Below are 24,540 nucleotides of genomic sequence, written 5' to 3'. Positions count from 1 at the left end.
CAGACGACGTTGATGGCATGTTATCGTCTATGTCATAACTAGTGGCAGCAGCTTCAGCACTAGGAGGAAGTGGTTCTTGATCTTTCTCTATTTTATTTTTATCGGAGAAAGTTTGGTCCTCCATTTATGTTATATCGATTTGATATATACGTGCGGCTAAACACAGAAAATAATTTTTTTTTTGGTTTGGACTGGAGTGTACTTTCGGGGGTTACAGCACCCTTAACGGTCAAGCCAGCCGGCCCTTTACTTATGACACAGGCGCACGCTTGGCACTACTTTGTTGATGCACGTGCGGCTACTGCGCACACAATTCACAAACACAGAAAATAATTTTTTTTTGGTTTGGACTGGAGTGTACTTTCGGGGGTTACAGCACCCTTTAACGGTCAAGCCAGCCGGCCCTTTACTTATGACACAGGCGCACGCTTGGCACTACTTTGTTGATGCACGTGCGGCTACTGCGCACACAGTTCACAAACACAGAAAATATATTATTTTTTTAGCACTTGGGGGGAGCACCCCTGATGGACAGAGCACCCCCTGGACAACACTACAGCACTCCTTTAGGACTGGGACACTGCACAGGACTTTGGAGTGGACACAGCCCCTATGGAGAACTGACTGCACAACACAGTCCAGCCAGCCCCTATGGACTTTGAAGTAGTGGACACAGCCCCTATTAACAACAGCAGCACAGCACAACACAGCCAGCCCCTATGGACTTTGAAGTAGTGGACAACAGCAGCACTACACTACACTACACTACACTACACTACACTACACTGCACAGCCCTAACTCCCACCCTCCCTCTTCACTGTCCACAGCCGAGTGAGAAAATGGCGCCGACGCGGGTACCTTATATAGGATCCAAAACCCGCGAGACTCGGAAGGCGGGATGATGACGTTTTGCCTCTATTTCAGATCCGAGTCAGGCGGGAAAAGTCGAGCCTGACTCGGATCGGACTCGGATCGGGGGGGCTCGGGGGGGTTCGGATTTCAGAAATCCGAACCCGCTCACCCCTAGTCAAAATGAAATATTCACCCTAGCCAGGGTGCCATTCCTTACACAGCGGTTTATCCTCTGGGCTTTCAACTTCGTCTCACAGCCATGGCCTAAAAAAACAGGACTGCGTGACCTTGTGGAGGGGAGGTACGAGCGGCAGGACCAATTAAGCGCCATAATCTAGCCATCAGTGTTTTGAATGGTTAGTCTGTTCACAACCCTGCCGCAGCCATGTTAAAGTGTAGAGCAGTGATTACATTTAAAGATGAAGTCCTGAAAGTTAACACAGCCGAACTTTTGGTGTAAGTTAAGAGTTACATGCATTGTCCGAAAAACTATTAAATTACTAATGAAGGTGAACATTAGGACAAAATACCCTCTCTGGGTGCACTTAACTTAAAAATTAAATCTGTAACAAAAAAAAAAAAAAAGCCTAATATGTACATAACTAAACATAGTATGTTGACCCATCTGTAATAGATAAAACTAGAAAGAACAAACTGTTTCTCCTCTGGCACCAACTTTCTGTTTGAAGTTTATGTACACCCTAAAATTATATAAATACAGACTCTGTAACACAAAATGACAAAAGGAAGAGTGTCCATCAAAGTTTCCAAAACTCTGCCTTTACAGTCCTGGTTTTAAGAATATCCATGCTTGAGCGCACGTGACTTAATTAGTACCCAAGTCAATTTTGTTTTAACCATCTGGACTCGAGCATGGATATCTTTAAAACCTGGACAGTAATGACAAGAGTTTGGGGACCTCTGATGTATATAATAAACATAAATCATCATAATTAAGCTTACCGGCGCAATTTCGTCTTCGAGAACACCAAACACATCTCTTCTCTTCACAGTAAATATATCAAGATCTCGACAGTCATCATCATCATCCTCCTCCTCATTTGTAAACCGAAAAGCGGTTTGTGTCCCGGCCTCTGTGGTCTCATCCCCCTCTTCTCCAGAATCATCTTCCTGATCGCTGCCCTCACCGGGTAGGTCGGAATCTGCTGTATCCCCTTCATTCGCCTGCTCCGCTCTCTTTCCACCAAACTGACTTTTGAAGGCCTCGATGTCCTCATCACTGATGGTGCCGGGCTCCTGAAGCTCCTCATTTGTCTCAGTTACTGAAAGCTGGGAGGTCTGGGCTTTCTGGAGGAATCGGACCCTCGGGGCTACCGCAAGGCCCAATGACCTGCACAATGAGAGTCAGTAAACTCAAACAGCAATAACAACACGAATAAAAAAAAAAAAAAGAAAAACCAGTCACGACAATGATGACTATAAAGAAAAACAATAATAGTAAAGTGAATAATTTACCGGTGAAACAATAAGGTGCTGTAAGGAGATCCTGCTTAATCAGCTACAAAAATATGTGCTACAGTAAATCAATTTGCAAATACCTTTAAAGGTCAGGGTAATAGCAGGGCACGGGGTTTTCTCTCAGGGGAGAGGGCAACACTGGGTTTCCCTGCATAGGATTTATTCACAGTACATATGACAAAAAGACAAATTATGTTCCCAGTGCAGAATTCATGTGGCTTGAATATAAACTGACTGAATACATACGTGTCTACAAAGCGCCAGCTAAAACTAAGTTGAATTATTTACCACTGTCAAAAATTCTAATTTGCATCATTCTAATTAAAGATAAAGCCCAACTTGCTCCTATATGTTACAACATATGGACCATAAATCTTTTCATTCAGATGTATGTGCTTGTGCTCCAGAATGTAATAACCTGTAATGTTTTCTTCCCATGTGTTCAGGCGCTTACAACAGGTGTTTCAGTGACATATGACAGAGCGCACTGCGCATAGGAGAATGGTTACTGTGGGGTCTATTTACTAAGCTGTTTTAGCAAATAAATTCAACGGTGATAAGGTACCAGCCAATCAGCTCCTGTAATTTTTCAAACACAGCCTGTGAGATGGCAGTTAGGAGCTGATTGGCTGGTACCTTATCACTGTTCACTTTATCTAACACAGCTTAGTAACTAGACCCCTGTGTGAGCAGTAGCGCAGCAGTACTATAATGGCTGGCCACCGGACAATGAAAACTGCTCCACATTGTTTAAAGATTAAGGGCCCCATTTTCTAACGCGTTTTACCACCAAAACAAGTGATAAATGTCACTGTGTATGATAATGGTGCTCCAGCCAATCAGCTCCCAACTGTCAACTGTTAGAACAATGACCTTTGGGAGCTGATTGGCTGGAGCCCCATTTATCATACACAGTGAAATGTATCACTCGTTTTGGTGATAAAACTCGTTAGTAAATGGGGGCCTAAATGTGTGTCTTTGGTGGAGACTCTAAAGTTACTCAAAATGGGGTTTTCACACAGATATATACATAGGACCAGTTGTAAATAAATAGCTAAAATGAATATTTAATCACCTCCCCACTCCCCTTCATGAAGCATAAATGGGGAGGTCTCATTACAAGGAAACTCTAACCTAACGTACAAAAACAAGCACAAAGAACATGTAAAACATAACAGCTGGGGGTATATTTACTAAAGTGAGAGTTTTTAGAAGTGGAGATGTTGCCCATAGCAACCGATCAGATTCTAGCCATTATCTTCTAGAAGGTGCTGGATACATAAGTAGAATCTGATTGGTAGCTATGGGCAACGACTCCACTTCTAAAATCCTGTACTGACACTTTATGATAACATGGCCTGCATATCATATTGACAATTTTATGGGTAAAGCCCACAAGTTATTTGTCCTGGAGCCCCAACAAGCCTTAATCTCTGCCTCTCTCTATATTCTACTTTATTAAACAAGCAATCCAGGAGATAGAGCAGTAATGCAATGCAGCTCCACAAGGGCTGAACCGCAGATGCTTTCCCCTACCATGCACGTGTATAGTAACGCTTCTATTGTGCACGAGTCCTTAACAACAGCTTCTGCAAATTGGAGGCACAGGCGTTAACATTACTATAACCACACCACTAGCACATAAAATAATGCGAAGGACACTGTGGTCCTGAATCAGAGATGGACGGTAATGCGATTTTTACGCAGATCGAGTGAGTGTTTGTCAATGCGCATGCGTGTAAGCCACACTGTGATTGGTTTGCGATTCTGCATGTAGAGAGGACCAACTCGCTAAGTGAGTGAGAGGTAGTCAGCGTTTGGGGGAGGTAAGGGGGAAGGGGAGGTGTTTGGTTAATAACACACAGGGGTGTCTTACCATTTAAATGCCGTAATATGGGCCTGCATAAATTAGCTCCTACACAGCATGAGCGCCCTCTGCGTGTCAGGAGAGCTGCAGTGTCTGCAGCTCATCAGCACTTCTACCGTTACCGATATTTATGCAGGTAAGTGACATTGTGCGCAGATGAGAAGGCAGCGGTGGGCGTCCCTATGGTCGGGGAATCTTTGAAACTATTAGCATGTTTTGGCAGCTGCGTAAAGTACAAAAACGCAGCTGAGATCGCATCAATGTCCCTTCTCTCAATCATGCCCCGTGTGTATGCCTTTCATTAACAGTGCTTTCTGTAGGTATTAAAGGGACATGATCATCCCAATTACATGACATAAGCTTATAATGTTTGGATAAAATATGAAACAAAGGATCTTCGTGTTTAAGCCGCTGCCGTTTTTAATTATATTCTGTACCTCCCTCTCCCTAGGCTGGCAGATGTCACTCTTCAGTAAACAACAGAAACTTATCGCCAGCTCAGGGATAGCATTACGTGTAACCTTAGCCACGTGCCAGGCATGGCGATTGGAGCCAGTCATGATATAAAGGGAGGCCTAGCTGATCTTTGAGAAAAGCAGTGCAGTTGAACATACTGTACAGTCAATACAAAATGAGTACAAAAAAAAAAAAGAGGAGATATGGTAAGAACTTACCTTTGTTATCTCCCTTTCTACGAGGTCTTTAGGGTGAGTGCACAGGTGACCTTGGGGTATAGGTGGATGATGTAGGCATCGGGCACCATGCACTTAATTTCTTTCCCCCAGGATGCACTGGTCGCCCCTCCATACCCCGCCTCCCAGCCAGGGCATTACTCAGTTTAGTAGCAAGCCAGAGGCCGGAGGAGAGTACTATGAGAGAGAAGGAAGTCTGGAACATACAAGAATCACATTCTCACTAGAAAGGAGACAGAGACTGTAGACCAGACAACACCACAGCTACCGTACAGGGCATAAGGACGGGTGCCCTGTGGACCCTATGGAATTCGTAGAAAGGGCGATAAAGGTTTCTTACCATATCTCCTCTATTCTACTTCGGGTGCCTTAGGGTCCACAGGTAACCTTGTGGATGTCCCAAAGCAGTTCCCCTTAAGGGTGGGTACGCTCATGTACAGAAAGAGGACCCGCCGCCCAAAGGAAGCATCCTGAGAGGCGAAGGTGTCAAATGAATAATACCTCACAAAAGGTCTGGACTGAAAACCAGGTGGCCGCTTTACAAAGCTGTACAGCCGAGGCACCACGCCGAGCTACCCACGAAGGGCCCACAGACCTCGTAGAATGAGCAGATACAGAAAGCGGAGCTGAAAGGCCCTCCCTAGAGTAGCCCCCCCGAAATAGTCCGACAAAGCCATCGTGCCAAAGTCTGCTTCGCGGCAGGCCAACCTTTTTTTTGGAATCCAAAAAGGACAAAGAGGGAGTCTGACTTTCTGTATGACCGAGAACGGTCCACATAAATTCGGAGGGCTTGCACCACATCCAAAGAGACCTCACCTGTTGAAAGACCCGGCCCAAGAAAGGCTGGAACCGCAATTTCCTCATTAATGTGAAAACTTGTCACCACCTTAGGAAGGAAACCAGGGCAAGTACGAAGCACTGCCCTGTCCTGGTGGAACACCAGATATGGAGAGCGACATGAAAGGGCCCCCAAATCTGACACTCGTCTAGCCGAAGCAATGGCCAGAAGGAAGACTGTCTTAAACGCAAGCCGTTTCAAATCCACTGATTCCAATGGTTCAAAAGGCGGGCCCTGCAAGACCCGAAGGACAACTGCCAAATCCCAAGTCTCCACCGGAGGCACAAAGTGTGGCTGAATCTGCAGCACACCTTGTAAAAAGGTGCGCACATCCTGCAGAGTTGCAATCCGTCTCTGAATAGACATTGACAGGGCCGAGACTTGTACCTTCAGTGAAGCCAGGCGGAGTCCTAGGTCCAGGCCTGCCTGGAGGAAGCCAGTATCCTGGAAATCCTAAATGTCCGAAGGTCATACTCTCTAGGGGTGCACCACTGAAAGTAGGAGTGCCACACTCTGTGGTAAAATCCTGGCAGAGGCTGGCTTCCGTGCACTCATCAAAGTGTTCACCACCGCACCAGAGAAGCCTTTTGACCTTAAGAGAGATGCCTCAAAAGCCATGCCATCAAAGCCAATCGACCCAGATCTGGGTGAAGGCAGGGGACCCTGTGACAACAGGTCCCAATGTTGAGGTAACAAAAACGGAGTGTCTATCGACAGACTCTGAAGGTCTGAGTACCAGTGCCTCCTTGGCCATGCTGGAGCCACCAGTAGGAGCTTGCCTCCTTCCTGCTTGAACTTTCTGAGTACGCGAGGAATAAGGGACACCGGAGGAAAAAGGTACACGAACTGAAAGGTTCACCTGACCGACAGAGCATCTACTAGTAAAGCGCCTGTGTCTCTTGTCCTCTATCCGTATCACTGGTAGCTTGTAATTGTGTCAGGAGGCCATTAGGTCCACGTCCGGAAGGCACCATCTGTCCACCAGGAGTTGAAGCACCTCCTGGTGAAAAGACCATTCCCCTGGATGCACGTCGTGACGGCTGAGGAAGTCCGCTTCCCAATTGAGGACTCCGGGTATGAACACTGCCGATATGGCCGGCATATGGCCTTCTACCCATGTCAGGATGCGGGACACTTCTCGCATGACCGTCTGACTTTGAGTTCCTCCCTGGTGGTTTATGTACGCCACCGTCGTGGCGTTTTCTGACCGCACCTGCACAGGACTTCCTTGTAGGATGTGTCTTGCTCTTGTGAGAGCCAGGAAGACTGCCCTTAGTTCCAATATATTGATTGGAAGGACGGTTTCCTCTAGCGTCCACCGACCCTGAAAGGAGTGGGGACCTGACACTGCGCCCCAACCCCGCAGACTGGCATCCGTTGTCAGTAGAGTCTAGTCCGGTATCCAAAAGGGGCATCCCTGGGTGAGATGCTGAGTTTGCAGCCACCAAGCCAGAGACAACCTGATTTCCGGGGAGAGCACAATTGTCTGTGTCTTCAATTTCCGAGGTGATCTGTCCCATCGGGCAAGGATCAATGTCTGTAGAGGTTTCGAATGAAATTGCGCATACTCCACCATGTCGAATGTTGACACCATCGACCCCAGCAATTGCATTGCTGCATGCACAGAGACCCGGCGACTGTGGAGACAACTGCGTACCCGTGTCTGCAACACCGCGATCTTGTCTGATATCAGGAAGATCCTTTGCTGTTGTGAGTCCAATAGAGCCCCTAGATGCAGCATCCTCTGCGACGGAGTTAGAGACGACTTCTCCCAATTTATGACCCATCCATGCGACTGAAGCACTGAGATGGTCATCTGGAGGTGATGGAGAAGTACCTCTGGAGATCCTGCCAAGAGCAGCAGATCATGGTAATAAGCAGATCCCCTGCAGCCGCAGATGGGACACCATTACTGCCATCATTTTTGTAAATACCCGAGAGGCCGTGGACAGGCCAAAGGGTAACGCCTGGAACTGGAAGTGTTGCTGTTGCACAGCGAATCTGAGAAACAGCGATGCCGCAATAGGGATATGCAGATAGGAATCTCGAATGTCCAGGGATACCATGAAATCCCCCGGTTCCATAGCCAGTATGATAGTACGTATCCGGAAACGAGGAACCCTGAGAAACCTGTTTAAGCACTTGAGGTTCAGGATAGGGCGGTAGGTCCCATTGGGTTTTTGCACCAAAAACAAGTTGGAATAAAACCCCATGCACCGCTGGGGCTCTGGTACTGGGACAATCACTCCTGCCTTGCGCAGGGAACATACCGCTTCCTGTATCAGTAAGGCTTTGTCCGTGTTGGAGACGTCCGAGTGGAAGAATTGGTGAGGGGGCCGGCAGCGAAACGAGAGTGCATAGCCCCGAGAGACCACTTCTCTTACCCAGGCATCTGTTGTGGTCTGATGCCAGCACTGGGCAAACTGAAGAAGTCGGCCTCCCAATGTGGGGTCCCCCAAAGGGAGGCCCGTCCCGTCATGCTGTGGACTTGTCGTCCGGTTTAGAGGCTGGAGGCCTTGTACTCCAAGGTTGCTTTTTGGGTCTGACAGTCTTACTGACAGCAGTCTGCTTGGGAAATGACTGGCCTTTAAGCCTAGTCTGCGCCCTGTAGGGCCGAAAGGAGGGAGTTTGGGACCAGAGGGGACCAAGGCTGATGGCAGACGAGCCGACTTGGCCGCTGCTAAATCTTGTCTAGATCTGGGCCAAACAATACCTTCCCGTTGTTGGGTAAAACTTCCAGTCACTTCTTAGAGTCTGCATCCGCCCTCCAGGAACGGAGCCATAAGAACCTGCGCGCTGTGACAGCCACAGCTGACACTCTGGAGGATATCAAGCTGACATCCAGAGCTGCCTCATTCATATGGGTAGCCGAGTCACGTATCTTGCCCATCAGGGACAGCTGGTCCTCTGAAGCATCAGGAGATCTGCCCAGGATTCCACGGCCCCAGCTACCCAGGAGATAGCCACTGCTCCTGACAAGGAGTAAATGGATATTAGGCAGTTTTCCACTTTCCGGTCAGGTGAGTCCTGTAAAGACGCAATGGAAAGCATAGGTAAGGTCATACTTCTCACTAAGCGTGTTACATGGGAGTCCACTACAGGAGGTGAAACCCATTTCTTGAAGTACTCCTCAGGAAAAGGGTATGCATTGACCAGGCGCTTTTGCGGCTAGAACCGCCTCGCCGGAGCCTTCCACGCCTCCTAAAGATGATCCACTAGCTGATATGACAGAGGGAAAATGGCTGTAGAACTTTTAACCCTCTTAAACAAGGGGTGTTTAGATTTAACAGCCGGAGGAGCATCTTCCTCCTCAATGACCAACACCTCTTTTACAGCTTGGATCAGGCCCGGAATGTAAACACTGGACTTGTGCTGCTCATCCTTTGGGGATAGTTCCGACTCAAACTCTGGAAGCACCCAATCATCCTCGGATGACCCCTCATCCTCGTCCACATAGGGATGGCGAGGAGACACAGAAGGCCTTTTTGCCAGCACCCTAGGGGTCCTAGATAGTGAATCAGGTTCAGAGCCCGCAGACAGGTTGACCTGAGACCCCTTGTGGTACATTAACCACCTGCGGTGCCAACTGGATTTGTGGCATAGGAGCCAGAACCAGCGGTTGTGAAGACCCCACTCGGGGGAGCATAGGGGGCACCGCCATGCGAACCATAAGTGACTGCAGTGCCTGAGAAAAGCACGCCCACGGGGGTTCTTGCGCAGTCCCAAGGACCGAAGAGGGACCTGGAGGGATATAAAACCTGCCGCATAAACCCTCACGCAGCACATCAGTCTCCCCAATGCCCGCAGCACAACGCACACAAGACTGCAAGGCGGGGATAGACACCCGGGTATTATCCTCACCGCTGGACATGGTGAAAGGATATATAGGTGTGTAAATAGGGGTACAAGCAACACTATACACAGAAGCTGTTTGTGACGTAACCAGACTTGGACAGCAAGTCAGAGGTTAAACAGAAAAACAGTGTACAGCAATGTTTTTAGTAGAAAGTAAAGCAGACACATTCAGATGCTAGCAAACAGTCTTAAACAATGCAGGAGAAAAACTCTGCGCTACCCGGCACTTTAAATCAACCTTAAAATCATTGAAGGCTGAAAGGGTTAAAAGTGCTGCAAATCAACTTCAAAACCAAAAGGGTTAATGAAGGCTGCAACTACATACCAGATCCGGGAATCAAAGTATGTAGGGGGACACAGGACACCAGCTACTCACCGCTGCCTGGGAGTCAGAAAATGACCCCCAAACGCTTGCTGGGGGGTGATGCCTGTAGGAGGAGTCCACTACAACATGGCCTGAGAGCAGTGCAAAGGCGCGCTGAGTGGGGGGGGAGGGGCCGGCTGCTGTGCAGGCGTGCCATCTCCCCCGACCAGACTGAGAACCGCCGGGGACGCTGGGCCCTTCCTCCTCCAGAGCCCGTCGGTAACTTGTCCCTGGTGGCGATCTTCCTGAAAGCAGCACATCGTATCAATCTCAGTGCTCACACTGACCCCAGAGCTGTACAGCAAGATTCTGCTTCAGCAATAGACACACTTATAGGATTTACGTACAGCTCACCGCTATAGAACAAGCTTACCGGTGTGACATAAATTGGATTTCTAGAAATCCCAGTACATGTACAAGGGAAATGGATACAGCAGCAATTATTCATAGATATCCCAAGTGCAAAGACTTACTGAGCATATTCTGCAAGCGGCAACTTGAAGACATCGAAAACTTCCTTGTTCTTCATTAAAAAGACAGAGCGCAAGTAAGACACAAAACACTGAGAAAACAAATACAAAATGACGGTTAAAGGACGAAGATCACGAAATAGGACACATCATCAGATAATCACTGTAAAGCAATTTGAAAACCTCAATTTTTAAAAAATAAAGAACAAAAGAAAAATTAGCGCATCGATAGAGCTTCGTAAATGTCAACTAGTAAATCTCGGTCCGCCTCAGGGCAAAGTGAAAGGAACAAGCATCCAGTGCAAGCTCAAATCTACGTTCACTTTATATATATATATATATATATATATATATACCTCTGGTAGTATTAGGCCTCACCATGTGACTTGTCTGCATTCGGCTTATATGGTTTAGACCAGGGATGGGGAACCTCAGCCATATAAGGCCCACGTAATCATTTGGTCTGGCCCTCTGAGCTTTTTTCTGCTAGCCTCATCTGGTTAGCACGGTGCCTAGAATGTCATCCTGCAGCCAGAATCTATGCAGCAGGGCCGCCTGGAGCATCCTTAGGATGCTTCAGACGGTCACACCGCTGCCCTGACAGTTCCCCGGAGCATCCTCAGGATGCCCCGGGCATTGCTGTAATCACCGGCGATTGTGGCCCCGCCCCATGTGATGTCACACAGAGGGGGCGTGGTCTGCACCAGGCCCGCAAATAATGTTATATATATCAAAATGGCCCTTGGTAGAAAAAGGTTTCCCCACTCCTGGTTTAGACAATAGATATATTTGCCTCTGCTAGTAAATGCCATTTCATTAAGACAGGGGTGATTTTCATGGGTAGGGGGGTTACACATAATTGACAACATGGCCCCAGTATTGAGTAAGTAGGGATAGAGTTGCACTCCACTCCCCAATCTTCTGGCATCAGTCAGACATTACTATTCTGTTCCTATGCCTTCCACTATCCCACAGAGCTCTGTCACTTCCCGCTTGCCTCTACCGTCCTCCTTCCACGGGTCCCTGTTGCATGCAGCCCTGCCCTCACACATTTGTATGAGTGAACATGACACAGCAATGAGGGGGAACATGATGGACTTAGAGTGTTTCCCTCATAGCCCCTTAACCATCAAAATGGCTGCACATTACCATTAATCTACGTAGTAAATTAGAACAAAAAAAAAAAAAGACACCTATCCGCAATAACATACCAGTCACCTTTTTAAGGGCGGAATTCAATTTTTTTCGCGGCCCGCATCTCCCGTCTAAAGTGACAGGAGTTCACGGGCCGCTATGCAATTGTTCCAGATTTTCGTGCTGATCGCGCCCAAAGTGGTCGGGTTTAGTCGCGTAAAGCAGCTAAACCCGACCAAAGGGCTGGGCCCGATCGCGAAATGTGATGTTTGGGGCGCCCAAACATTTCACTTTTCGCACATTATAGCTCTCACCCCCTGGGGCTGCGAACTGAAATGTAGCACTGTCAGCTGATCGTGCCCGACAGGAGCAAGAATTGAATACCTCCGTCGGGCGCGATGGGGGCAGGAATCAATTGAATTCCGCCCTAAGTGTCACAAGCTACAGCAGACAAATGTGACATCAAGGTAGAAAGATAGCTGATGGCTACAAATGACGCCTCGGAGGGTCACAACTTGCTAGTCACATGGTTAAAGTCTTCCCACAAGCACAGCACACTTGTATCCTGAAATACTATGTGCTGCTGTTAACTTTATGATCTGACTACAAATTGTGCTCTCAGCACATTTCAAAATACGAACTCACAGATCAGCAGGAAAAAAAAACACTGAACAGAAAAAGCGCTCTAGTCATGCGCGCCTTCCAATTTCTCTAAAGACCATTGAAAATTACATTTCATTGGTACTCTTTAATGGAGACGTGGTTTCATTTCAGAGCCGAAATCCAGCCCTGAATACAAGCAATTTGCATTATCATTTCACAGAGATAAAGTGGTGTCTAGATATCCCAGCACAATTCCCCGTCCTTTTCTCTGCCTGTTAGGAACGGAAACGAAGAATTTGTGGGTTATTCTCCAAATATTCATTTCCAGCAAAAGTGACTTATCTCAGCCCCACACACTTACCCTCTGCGCCCGTTCTTTCATCTCCAGCTCCTGGGCCAAAAAGGCCTCTAGTCTTCCTTGAACATCGATCAGCTTTTCTGGGTTAATTCTGATCATTTAAAGAAAAGAATAATAATAATAATAATGTAATGAGTAAAATTTATAGAAACTGACAGAATGCTGTAATTCAGCCGCTCCATCTAATTTACTTTTAATTTCTTTCTCGATTAGTGCACAATATGTAATCTGCTTTTAGCATATTACAGGGTTTTAATTTTAATAATTGCAATAGGAAAATGTATTTAGCTTTAATAATAATAATAATAATAATCGTGATGATGATGAATAACAACATTAAAAGCAGTTTGCAATATTCAATCTCTAACTCAAATGAACATTTTCATCAGTTACAAAGTATTTGAATGGGTTAAAACAGCTGTCAATCAATCTCACATGGACATTGATATGGGTTAAGGAACTGTAAAAAGGTCGACAATGTCTAGATACAGACACCGGATGTGTTAGATTGTCAATAAGTTGACTTGGTCAAAAGGTCGACACGCTAAAGATCGCCGTGTAATAAGGTCGACAGGGTCAAAGGTCGAAATGGTTGACGAATGATTTTTTACAGTTAGATTTTAAGGCTAGGAACTTACCAGAGGGTTAGGGTTATGGTGCATACACACGGTCAGATTTTTCATCAGATTTGAACGATAACGATTTTAAAAATCGTTCAAATCTGATGAAAAAATCGTTCATGTGTACAAGCATGAACGATGCGCGTTCACGTTTGTTAGAGAACGATTTCTGACATCTTTGCAGTCAGATATCGTTCAAATCGTTGAGTAAATCGTTAGCAAAATCGTTCAAATCGTTTGAAAAAAGAAAAACATTCAAACGATATCGTTTAAAAGAAAAATCTGACCATGTGTATGCTCCATTAGGCACTTAACCCGACAGTTAGGGTTAGCCACCAGGACGAAGGGTTAGGCACCAAGGGGTGGGTTAGGGTGAAAATTAGGTTTAAAAAAACAAAAAAAAAAAAGCATGTGATGACCATTTTTCTGTCGAGCATTTGTCCCTGTCAACCTATTGACTGTAACAACCATCTTACTGTCTATCTGTTAATCCACATCCCATTAATATATAAGTCTATAAAGAAGCAGATTCCATTTCCAGGTTATTTTCCTATTTTTCATTATATTAGTGCGAGAGAAGGCATAAATCTCGTTTGGCAGATTTAGTTGTATCAAGCCTTATTAAAGTTGCAGCACTGTAGAGCCTAAGACGACATTGACCTAAAGTGTGCCCTCTAGCTGGAAGCCTTTTAAAAATGCCTTAATACGGATTAGAAGGTGTTGAATGAGTGGTAGGTCCAAACCCAAAGTGCAGTCAAGAGAGGGAGGCTTGTGATTGGTTCTCTCTCCTTTTAAAGATGGTGAGCTTTAGCGACGTGCCAAACCAGTGCTTTGGCTAAGGGCGAACATCAGAAAAATATATATATATATAATACTTGGTAGTGCCAGTGCAGCTTTTAAAAGGGAAAATACACAAATAGGCACATAAAAAATGCTGCTCAATATACATAAAAATAGCTTGATGCACAATAACAAGCGGGTATGTGTGCCCAAGAGACACGGCTGTCCGTCAAATGACCTGATCCGTGACCAGTTTGGTCACAGAAATCTACTAAGAGCCATAACACAAACACACGTGAAATGTTAAGGCTTATTTTAGAATAGAAGAAAAGTGTTTTTTCCAGGGGAGCTAGCTGCCCCCACCAGTGGAACGATCTCCCTACTTCCATCAGACTATCCCCAGCCTACATTGCTTCAAGCGGGCGCTGAAAACCCACCTGTTCATGAAAGCATATGCGGCCACCACTTAACCACTTGCCCACGTAGTCTACCTCTTACCTCCCCTTACACTGGCTCACTCCTTATGTCTTCCACTTGTCTCCTCCTTCCCTTTAGACTGTAAGCTCCATAAGCAGGGCCCTCCTCCCTCCTGTTCTCATCACCTATTTCTCTTGCACACCTGCTACATATCCTCCTCGGGCTTTCTGCCCCTGGACCCCAATCATCTGATTTGGGGTTTTTTTTCAGACGAGCAAGACCTGTCATATACTTGTGTCGAGATTTGTAGTGTTATTTGCACTGTACTGTTTGACCCTGTATTGTCTTATTGTTTTGCTCTCTGTATGGCGCTGTGGAACACTTGTGGCACCCTATAAACAAAATATAATAATAATAATAATAATAATAATAATATTATTATTATTATTTAATAATAAAAATTATATTTTCCTACAGACAGTAACTTTCTGTTTGTATTCCCATTGAAGGACATGATAGCAATTGACACTAATGATAATACAACATACTTACCTACTTTATTTATCTCCTCCCCGGGAGATGCCGGGGGAACACACACTAATTACCACTTAGGAGGCGGGGCCTGCTTACTACGGTTTCCCGGCATTTAGCTCCGCCCCTTCCATAGGGAGCAGCGAGTCGAGGCAATTATGCCGAGATTCCCGGTATTTATCTCCCAATCCCACCCACTTCACTAGGAAATGGGCGGGATGCAAGAGATGTGGATACTCTTACAGGGGTGCGGGGGGCTCCCCAACACTTCCGGGAGGGTCAGTATGTAATACTATGATACATTGTTTTACATGCATATTTGAGTTTGCTATTAGTAATTCTCAACAGATATTTTTTTAATCTTAGTGATCCTTTAAAAACTTTAATAAACCTCAGCCACAAGCCGCTTTATACAAAGGTGCTGCAACAGTGCACAGAAGCATATACCTGCAAACCACACATACATATAGCATTTGTCCAATGCATTAAAGTTTGAAGGCCGGATGTCTTTCCAACAGTGCGTGACTCATTGCGGGTCTGCTCTCCCTGCAGCTGTGTAACAGTGTATACAATGAATTTTTAACAGCCCTAAGTTCACTGCTGCCTGCAAGAAATATTTGGTGTGCATTCAGCATGACACAAGGATTTCACACTGCCGACCAGATATATAAATGTAGTTCATTTTGCAAGTGAATAATAACCGTTTACTTAGAGTTTAGCCATGTCGGGGATTCCTTATACAGTGTAAAGTCTAGCAATACATAGCGTTCAGCTTAATAACAAGGTTACAATTATAAATGGCCGACGGCTCAAAATGACAAGATGCGCTGTAATATTGAATCAACGTAATCGGTCCTTTAATGAAGAAAAAAAAAAAAAAAAAATTGAGGACCATATTCTTTATTATTTAATTAAAATATTTTATTGATATAGCGGCACCAAGTGTCCATAACGCTATATACAGTAAATTACTATAAGACCCACATACAGTACAAAATAAAAAAAGGTTAAAACAGACAGTACAGGGGGAGGAAATCTAACAGTGACATAATTATCTAACTACTGTATAAGGGGAGATGCATCAAACCTTCGAGAGAGAGTGTTGCCCATAGCAACCACTGAGCTGTCATTTATTGGTTGCTATGGGCAACTTCTCCACTTTATCTCTCTTGAAGGTCTGCTGCATCTCCCCTTGATATTTAAGAACAGTAGTACTCCATGGCCTAGTGCCCCAGGAAAGGCAGACAGAAATAAATCGGAAGAGCGGATTGTGTGTGGGGCACACTGGAGACAAGGATAGCGCAAGGAAGTGGCGGCTCCAGAGGTGGGTCTGCAGCACAGTCCAAAATGCAAATAGGGGGGAGCTACACCCACTGCCACCACAAACATCGTGTGGCTCCCCTATTTGAATTTTGGACTGCGCTGCCGCCCCACTTCTGGAGCCGCCACTGGTGCAAGGTGAGAACCAAGAGAGTGCAGGGCCCGGATCGTGAGAGCTTACACTCTAGGCCTGACCAACCTGTGGCTCTCCTGCGCCTGTGAAACTACATGTCCCAGCATGCTTTGCCAGATGATCGGTGGGAGGGTATACTGCGACTTGTAGTTTCACAACAGCTGAAGAGCAACAGGTTGGACAGGCCTGGTCTAGGAATTTACAGTCTGTTCGGAGATTATGACCATCTGTATGGCAGTCATGGAAAATGAAGCAATAAATGAACAACAAATGATATATAAACCCTGCTCCTTAGGCCTGTATGTCCTTTCGATATATATCTGTATTAAGTTGTCAGAAAGCAGATGTAAAACGCAATAAAACCATAAACAAAATTAATAATGATCAGAAATTATAGCAACAGATAACTCGCCCATTATACAACCTTCTGGAGTTTAAAAAAAAAAATATAATAAATCAAAGTATAGTATTAGATCAGTTTATGGGCTGCATTAAAAGTCACAATATACTTATACTACCAGCACACATCTAATGTACAGTACTGAGCACTGACAGGAAGTTCTATGACCCATGGGGGCAGCATGTTGCTCCTGCAGTCTCCAACCATTATGGTCTGTCAAATAATTTGGGCATGACATTGGGCATAATGGCACTTTTTATTATTTGAAGTTACTTATTAACTGGGGGATATAAAGAAAAGTACGCGTTTCGCCGATACCAGGGCGAACCTGACTAAAGACTGAGTCTCGGGATTTGATATGAGTATCACATGACTCATTGGATAGTTATGACCCCACCGCTGCCAAATTGCCCAGCAGAGTGCGATGCTGCTGCGATGTAGCTGCGGTTTATGTCCCCTATAAGCTACACACGATTTTATTCAAAGCGAAGTGAACAGTGCCGAGAATCAGCTCCCGGAGCTATTCATTTGCGCTTCTAAGCCGGACTAAGGATTTTTTCTCTAATCCCTCCGGGGGTGCGAGCAGAAATCCGACAAAACTCCAAGCGAGATGATGTTTACTGCCCTTAGCGCCAGGAAAACAGCATCGCGCCTGGAAATTGAGTCGGAGAATGCCCGTTCTCGCCCCTAAACACCGTTTAAGGCGCGAGAACGAGCCTTCCCCGACCTAACTTCGCGCAGCATTGAATAGCTCTGGGAGCTCATTCCCGGCGCTATTCACTTAGCATTTCATTGAATCGTGCCCTTCACAGGTATTAGTACAGGGAACAAAAAAAAAATAATGGTCACCGGGCCAAACGGAGATTATAAAACGTACTTGATTTTGTTAATTGGCACCTTCTTCTCCTCCAGCTGCTGCACCATTCCTTTCGCTTCAGATGGCAGCAGGACCAGCAAGGCTTCCCCTCCCTCCTTATACCTGAGAAGAGAGAAGCAGCAAGGACACTCGGTAACAAGAGAAGAATAAATATATGAAAAGTACACGCACTGTCAGAGAAATGAGTAATGGTGAAATCTAGTAACCCTGGCAGGGAGGAGAGCGCAAGTCGCACTTTCCATTCAAAGTCAAATGTAACAGCAGAGAATTAGCTTTGTGTTCAATATTTGTTTGATCTCACCCTCAGACATCCATTTCCGACTCTTCCATTTTCTCTCTGGACCAAGGTTCCCCCCAAGTCCAATGTAATTACATTAAATGCAGGTAGGAAGTTTAAAGAAAATGAAAAAAATATATATATTTTTTTTTTGGAGGGGGGTGGGGGTGTTCTGAAGAACTGCAATAAAATTTCCAGACTCGTCTCGCACAGGAAGATTTACCCAGGACGCGCGGTACAGAAGCAATCAGCAGCAATAAAAATTGAGATGCTGAACCGACAAAAATAAGATTTCAGTTTAAGAATTTCCTAAGGACAATTACATCCATCAAGCCGACAATATGCCACATTTATACACTGACTGTTCACCCATCGTAAAAAATGAAAGGCAGTGTATACAAGATAAAGTACTAAAGTCATCAAAACATAATAATGGGAAACAAGGCTGGGTGCGCGCCAGGCGGAACACTTCTGTTCTATGCACATCAGACTTCCTGCCTGCATGAAGCCTTCGGAGTATAAAATGGCTGGCAATCAAAGAACTTATATTAAGCCAATATTGCAGTTCTGTCATCGTATGGAAATCGTTACATATAAAAAAAAAATTTGTTTTTTTTTTTTTTTTATTTGAAGTGTCAAGAAATGTTTGCCATGGATCAATCATCTCTCATATAGAATACGAATAGAAAAGTGCATCCAAATCTCCTGCCATTACCCTGAATGTCCCACTAAACAGAAGTCAGTTGACCGTAATTAAATTAATTTCATTACATTGTATTTATCAATGAATGGGAGCAGGTTGATCAGCCAAGGTAAAACACCTACAGACTGCGATGGAACACTGCCTCACAGTGGCCTATTATAGAAAAGGGAAGAACGCCAGCTACAGATGTGTCCTCATACATCTAGCTTTAATACGCCACGCAGCACGACTTGCCTGGCGTGAGTGAGCCGCCAGGTCCCGCGCTTCTCTGCTAGGGTCGGGCATCTTTTTATGCCGACAATGCGGCTATGTCGTAATGCGATGCGATGAGAACGCACCACGACACATTGCTGAATAATGTGATATGTGACACTTGTAGATCTGTGTGCAACGGAGTCTGTGGGGTTTATTTACTAAGCTGTGTTAGGAGATAAAGTGAATGGTGATAAGGATCCAGCCAATCAGCTCCTAACTGCCATTTTTCAAAGACAGCCTGTGACAAATCAGTTAGGAGCTGATTGGCTGGTACCTTACCTCTGTTCACTTTATCTTCTAACAAAGCTTAGTAAATAGACCCCTGTATATGAAGCACAACAGAACTTGGAATGAAAAAAGTTGCGGCCGCTGCATTGTAGCACCTCCTATATAGGTTCAGAGACTCAGTCACACACAGATATAAATAAAGACAAATCTCAGGTGCACAACTCCAAATTATTAATAATATATAAATGCAATAAAATTTTGCAATCAATAGAGGTTTTTAGCATAATCTTGGCCAAGGTTATGGGCCTACCCACCAATATCCAGGTAACCTCTGTAGGGTAGGTCCCTAACATACTACGATTCAAATCCAGAGCACAGGACACCCCCAAACTAGCCCAGCTAAGCCGCCCCAGGGCACCAGCATAGTAAGAAAAGTGCAGTGTGAAAGAGATAGTTAGTTTTTATTTTCATTCTTTATATGTAGCAGTAGCTGCTCCTAACTATCTCTTTACACTGCACTTTTCTTACTATGGTGGTGCCCTGGGGCAGCTTAGCTGGGCTAGTTTGGGGGTGTCCTGCACTCTGGATTTGAATCGTAGTATGTTAGGGACCTATCCTACAGAGGTTACCTGGATATGGTGGGTAGGCCCATAACCATGGCCAAGATTATGCTAAAAACCTCTATTGATTGCAAAATTTTATTGCATTTATATATTATTAATAATTTGGAGTTGTGCACCTGAGATTTGTCTTTATTTGTGCCTGCAATTAGTCTCATCAGGTAGCACCTCCCATTATATATATATATATATATATATATATATATATATATATATATATATATATATATATATATATGTATATGTATGGGTGTGCAGTCCAGAAATCTTTCCTATATACACACAGATATACAAGTGTCGCGTATCAAATTAATCAGCACAGTCTGCTGGTGCGTCCCAGTCACATCGCTTTGCGACTTAGAAGCATTTTACTAAAAAGATAAATAAAAAGACGTCAGACACTAGCAGAGTCTCACGGTACCTGGCGTGCCGAGAAGGGCTTTTTAGCGCGACTGCAGCATAGACGTAGATGTATAAGGACACATCTGTGGCGTCACACCAATACAGCGATACCGCAAACATAAAATATAAAAGCCTGTTCTGGCATATTTATTATTATATATTAACAGTTATTTATATAGCACCAGAAAATTCCGTTGCATTTTACAATTGGGAACAAAATTGTAATAAGACGAGACTGGGTAATAACACACAGACAGAGGTAAGAGGGCCCTTAATGTTTTCCAAATTTCCTCTGGTGTTAAGGTGCCCACACACATACCGACTTGCTCCCAATCAGCCGATGTACACGATTTCCCCTGAACTTTCCCCAGGCAGTCGTGGTCACGATTTGGAGTTAAAAATGTCCAATCTGACTTAAGATCTATCTTGCAGCCAATGCATTGTATCCCAGATTGGCTAATCTGCCCTACAGCACGGCAGATCTGAAGATGCGATGTACGACGAGCGGGGACACGCATCGGCATCGTGATCAAGTGTAGAAACTCACAATTTGGCCATTTTTTACATGATCTGTCGTCACGATTCGTCGAAATTGGCCAAATTGGATGAAAAGTCGGTATGTGTGTGGGCACCTTTAGACTCACCGCTAAAGGTGCATACACAAGTAACGATTTTTTGAACGATCGTTATCGTTCAAGAAATCGTTCAGTTTCTGAGTTATAACAATGAACGAAAGCGTGCTTCTGTTTGCAGTTCATCGTACATTTCAGACTGTCCAACATAATGATTTTCATTAAGGGAAGGAACACTTTTCGTTCATCGTTGTAAAAATTGTTCATTAAACTTCAAAAAATCGTTCAGTTTTTCAAGGGAAAATCTGACAGAAAATCGTTGGTTACAAAATCGTTACGTGTGTATGCACCTTAAGATTTAACAAAAATGTCAACTATAGTCATAGATGCCAAAGCGTAATTATGAAGCAGGTGAATAAAGGAAAAAAAAAACAGCGTAAATAAAAAAAACACAAAGAAATGTTTATGTTGTCACTAATTGATATCAAACACAGGCAGATGGGGCTGATTGCACAGCGCTTACTGCTCACCAGAGATCAGGGCAAGCGACTGGATCGCGCAAACTCACGGACTTCAGACATCCAATTACCACCCAACACCACAGCCTGCCGACACTGGCGGAGCAGATTCCAGAACTACTCTTAGCAATTCCGGAAGCAGAACATTCATCTTAGCACCGACAATCTGCACATATGGGAGGAGTTGCTGTTTCTTGGTGATCATTTCCTGCACAGACAGAATGCAGCGCTGCACGGTAATCTCACGTATACACAGCTGTACGCATCTTATGGTGCGCCTTACCCGAATGTGTACGCTTGGTTTGCTACAAGACATCATCTTCAACTGTGCGCACTTGCAGTACCAGCCAGGTGCTACGTGCAAACGATACACCGCTACATCAGTGTACCTATGCTTACATCTGCTTGTTCACTGACCACAGCGCTGACCACTCGCCCTCACTGAACGTTGCCTATGTGATAATGTCCCGTTAGACACTCTCAAAATCTGCACAACTCAGCATCGCCGGCACTTAAGAGATGTGCACCGACCCCCGTGTTTTGGTTTTGAATTCGGATTTATCTTCGCGATTTGGTTTCTCAAAACCACCCTCACATGTTTTGAGATGTAGAGTCAATTTACCGACGGTCGTCGAAAACCCAACGTCAAAAGTCCGACTGGGGATTAAAGATAGGCGTCGTATTCCCGACAGGGATATGAACCGGCGGCAACTCAGCCACCGATATTTCATACCCAACCTATGTGTTTTGGATTTTGGATCTGTATTTTAAAAATAAATGAATAAAAACACTAAAATTGCGTCATTTTGACCTGTTAGCACGCAATCCAACACCCGAGTTCGGTTTTTAAATCAGAGTTCCAAACAATGGGACGATCCGAACCGGACTCTAACAGAGTTGAGAATCACTTTGGCGGTACCTAGTCAACTAGACTCGGAACCCCTAAATGCAGTTGTTGGTTCTCGGAGAACCGGACCTGCACATCTCTATATATTTATATATACCCCCTCAGAACTGGGAGAGCTCCAAACATAGCCCCACGTATATACTCTAAACCTTAAACAATATATACATATTTTTCATCCTGTAAGTGTACAGCAAAGAACTCCCAGCTCCTTCTATCTGGACCATCTCTATAACTGAGGCTGCAGCACAGGCACAAGACTCAGAGTGAGATTCTCAGGACTTCTAGCATTCCTTTCATCCCTTACACATGACTAGACATGATTTAGAGTAACATGTTTTGCCCCGAGGCCAGAAAGATAGAAACACTGATACAGTGATAATCGCACAGAACCCAAGCAGTGGTGCCTTTACCTGCACTGAGCAATACTAACCAACATAGAGCACTCCCTCCTTTATTGTGCTGAGAAAATGGATTTACCCAGCTGTTTACTAGACATTTCCAGGTGATCATCTCCTTGGTCATTATGGCCCATCAAGACATTTACTATTTTTGGGGAGCCCTTACTAAAGTATTAATAAGTGGCAAAGGGGATGTAGTCATTGTGTCAACAACCAATGTCGACAGTCTAAAGGTTCAAGCCATTATGTTGACATGGTCAAAATGTGGCCAGTCAAAATGTCGACAATAGAAATTTTTAAAGATAGGGTCTAGGTTTAATGTTAAAATCGGGTGCTGACATGATGTACAGTCGACATTTTGAACATTTCGATACTTGCAGGTCTACAGTGTGGTTGCATTCATTCTGGACATGTCGACAAGATGTTGACAAAACATATCGAAACCATGAAAAGGAAGGAGTACATGTGTTTAAGGTGGCTCTTTATGGTGGGCAGCCCGGACAGACAGCATAAAAATCATGCAATGTCAGCAATCTCTGTGGCCAGAGGGTCCTCTTTTATTCAACAATCTGGCGCATTTCCAGCGAGTTGAAGTCTCAGGCTAATACAGGGTCTATGTACTAAGTCTGTAAAGTAACAGTTAGGAGCTGATTGGTTGGTACTCTCTATCCAAGACTTAGTACATAGACTCTGTACATATGATGACCTGTATGTTTGACATAAAAAAAAAAAAAAGAAATCAGGACGGCAGCTCCAGTCCATAGTGATTCTGGCAGATTTCTGGACTTTGGGGATATTTACTAAAGTGTGTGTGTTTAGAAATGGAGATGTTGCCTATAGCAACCAATCAGATTCTACTTAACATTTATCTAGCACCTTCTAGAAGATAATAGCTAGAATCTGGTTGCTATGGGCAACATCTCCACTACTAAAAATCCGCACTTATATATAATATAACCCTTTGCCTCTAGTCTCATTCTGTTACTTACGACAACTTGAAACACAATAGGTTTTCAAAACCTCAGGTTATTATAGCCCCCCTCCCCCCCGCCCCACCCCATTACAGGTTGGGTCTAATAAGCAGGAGGTTTTATGAGGAATGATGCATCCTCATGTGACGGATATTGTTAGTGACTCGAGGTCGAGAAGCTACAGTTTTGTTTCACAGATACACATGACATCCTCTGAAAACACTACGGAAATTCCTCAGTGTGAGAATATTTAATTCACATCAGGCCCAGCCGCAGCGGGCATACGATCTATGATACCTATCACATGGACACACATACACACTAGGGTTTGTGAGTAGCCAATTAAACTACCAGTGTACTTTCTGGTGTGTGGGAGGAAACACACACACGCAAGGAGAACATACAAACGCCACACAGATCATGTCTTGGTCAGGAATTGAACTCATAACATCAGGGCAGTGAGGCAGCAATGTTAACCAGGTACGCCAACCATACTGCCTAACTGCCAAACGGTTTCCTGTGTCAACAGTTAGCATCTCATCTTACCCTCAGGGGGAGATGTACTAAGCCTTGGCGAGATAAAAAGTGGAGAGAGATCAAGTACCAACCAATCTGCTCCTGTCATGCTACAGGCGGTGTTTGAAAAATGAGTTAGGAGCTGATTGGTTGGTACTTGATCTCTCTCCACGGCTTAGTACACTGTTTCCCAACGTCTGTCCTCAAGGCACACCAGCAGTCCAGGTTTTAGTGACATCCATGCTTGAGCACAGATGGTTAAATCAAAATAACTGAGGTACTAATTAAGACACCTGTGCTCAAGTACAGCTATCCTTGAAACCTGGACTGTTAAGCTGGCCACACATCTAAAGATTATCTGTCCAAACAGCCAACTAGTTGATTGGTTGGAATTAAAATCTGGTAAGGAATACAATTAGCAATTTGCTCCCAAACGCTGGAAAATGGACCAAAATTATTGTTTGAACAAATTGTTTAGATCAAACATTTAACAAACTTGTCTGAACGACCATTTTCATCTGTTTTCTGGCATTTAGGAGCAAAATGCTGATCATCATTTACTCCCATACCTTACCAGATTTT

At 44.6% G+C, this 24,540-nt stretch overlaps 1 protein-coding gene across 2 annotated transcripts in view; it reads right to left on the bottom strand.

Annotated features, from left to right (window-relative positions):
- Positions 1-24,540, bottom strand: part of DDX10 (DEAD-box helicase 10) — a 294,884-nt gene that overhangs the window by 212,239 nt on the left and 58,105 nt on the right. For both annotated transcript variants that reach the window (XM_088456682.1, XM_088456683.1), the window contains exons 10-13: positions 17,592-17,693; positions 12,517-12,604; positions 10,422-10,510; positions 1,817-2,204 (exon numbers count right to left, since the gene is read on the bottom strand). In XM_088456682.1, coding sequence (XP_088312808.1) covers positions 1,817-2,204; positions 10,422-10,510; positions 12,517-12,604; positions 17,592-17,693 — 667 coding nt within the window. The remainder of the gene's footprint in view (positions 1-1,816; positions 2,205-10,421; positions 10,511-12,516; positions 12,605-17,591; positions 17,694-24,540) is intronic.

This window comes from Taudactylus pleione, unplaced genomic scaffold (genome assembly GCF_031769625.1).
Source record: "Taudactylus pleione unplaced genomic scaffold, aTauple2 ptg000711l, whole genome shotgun sequence".
Classification (NCBI taxonomy): Eukaryota; Metazoa; Chordata; class Amphibia; order Anura; family Myobatrachidae; genus Taudactylus; species Taudactylus pleione.
Note: the sequence above shows the minus strand (reverse complement) of the source record. Positions and strands in the feature narration are given on the sequence as shown.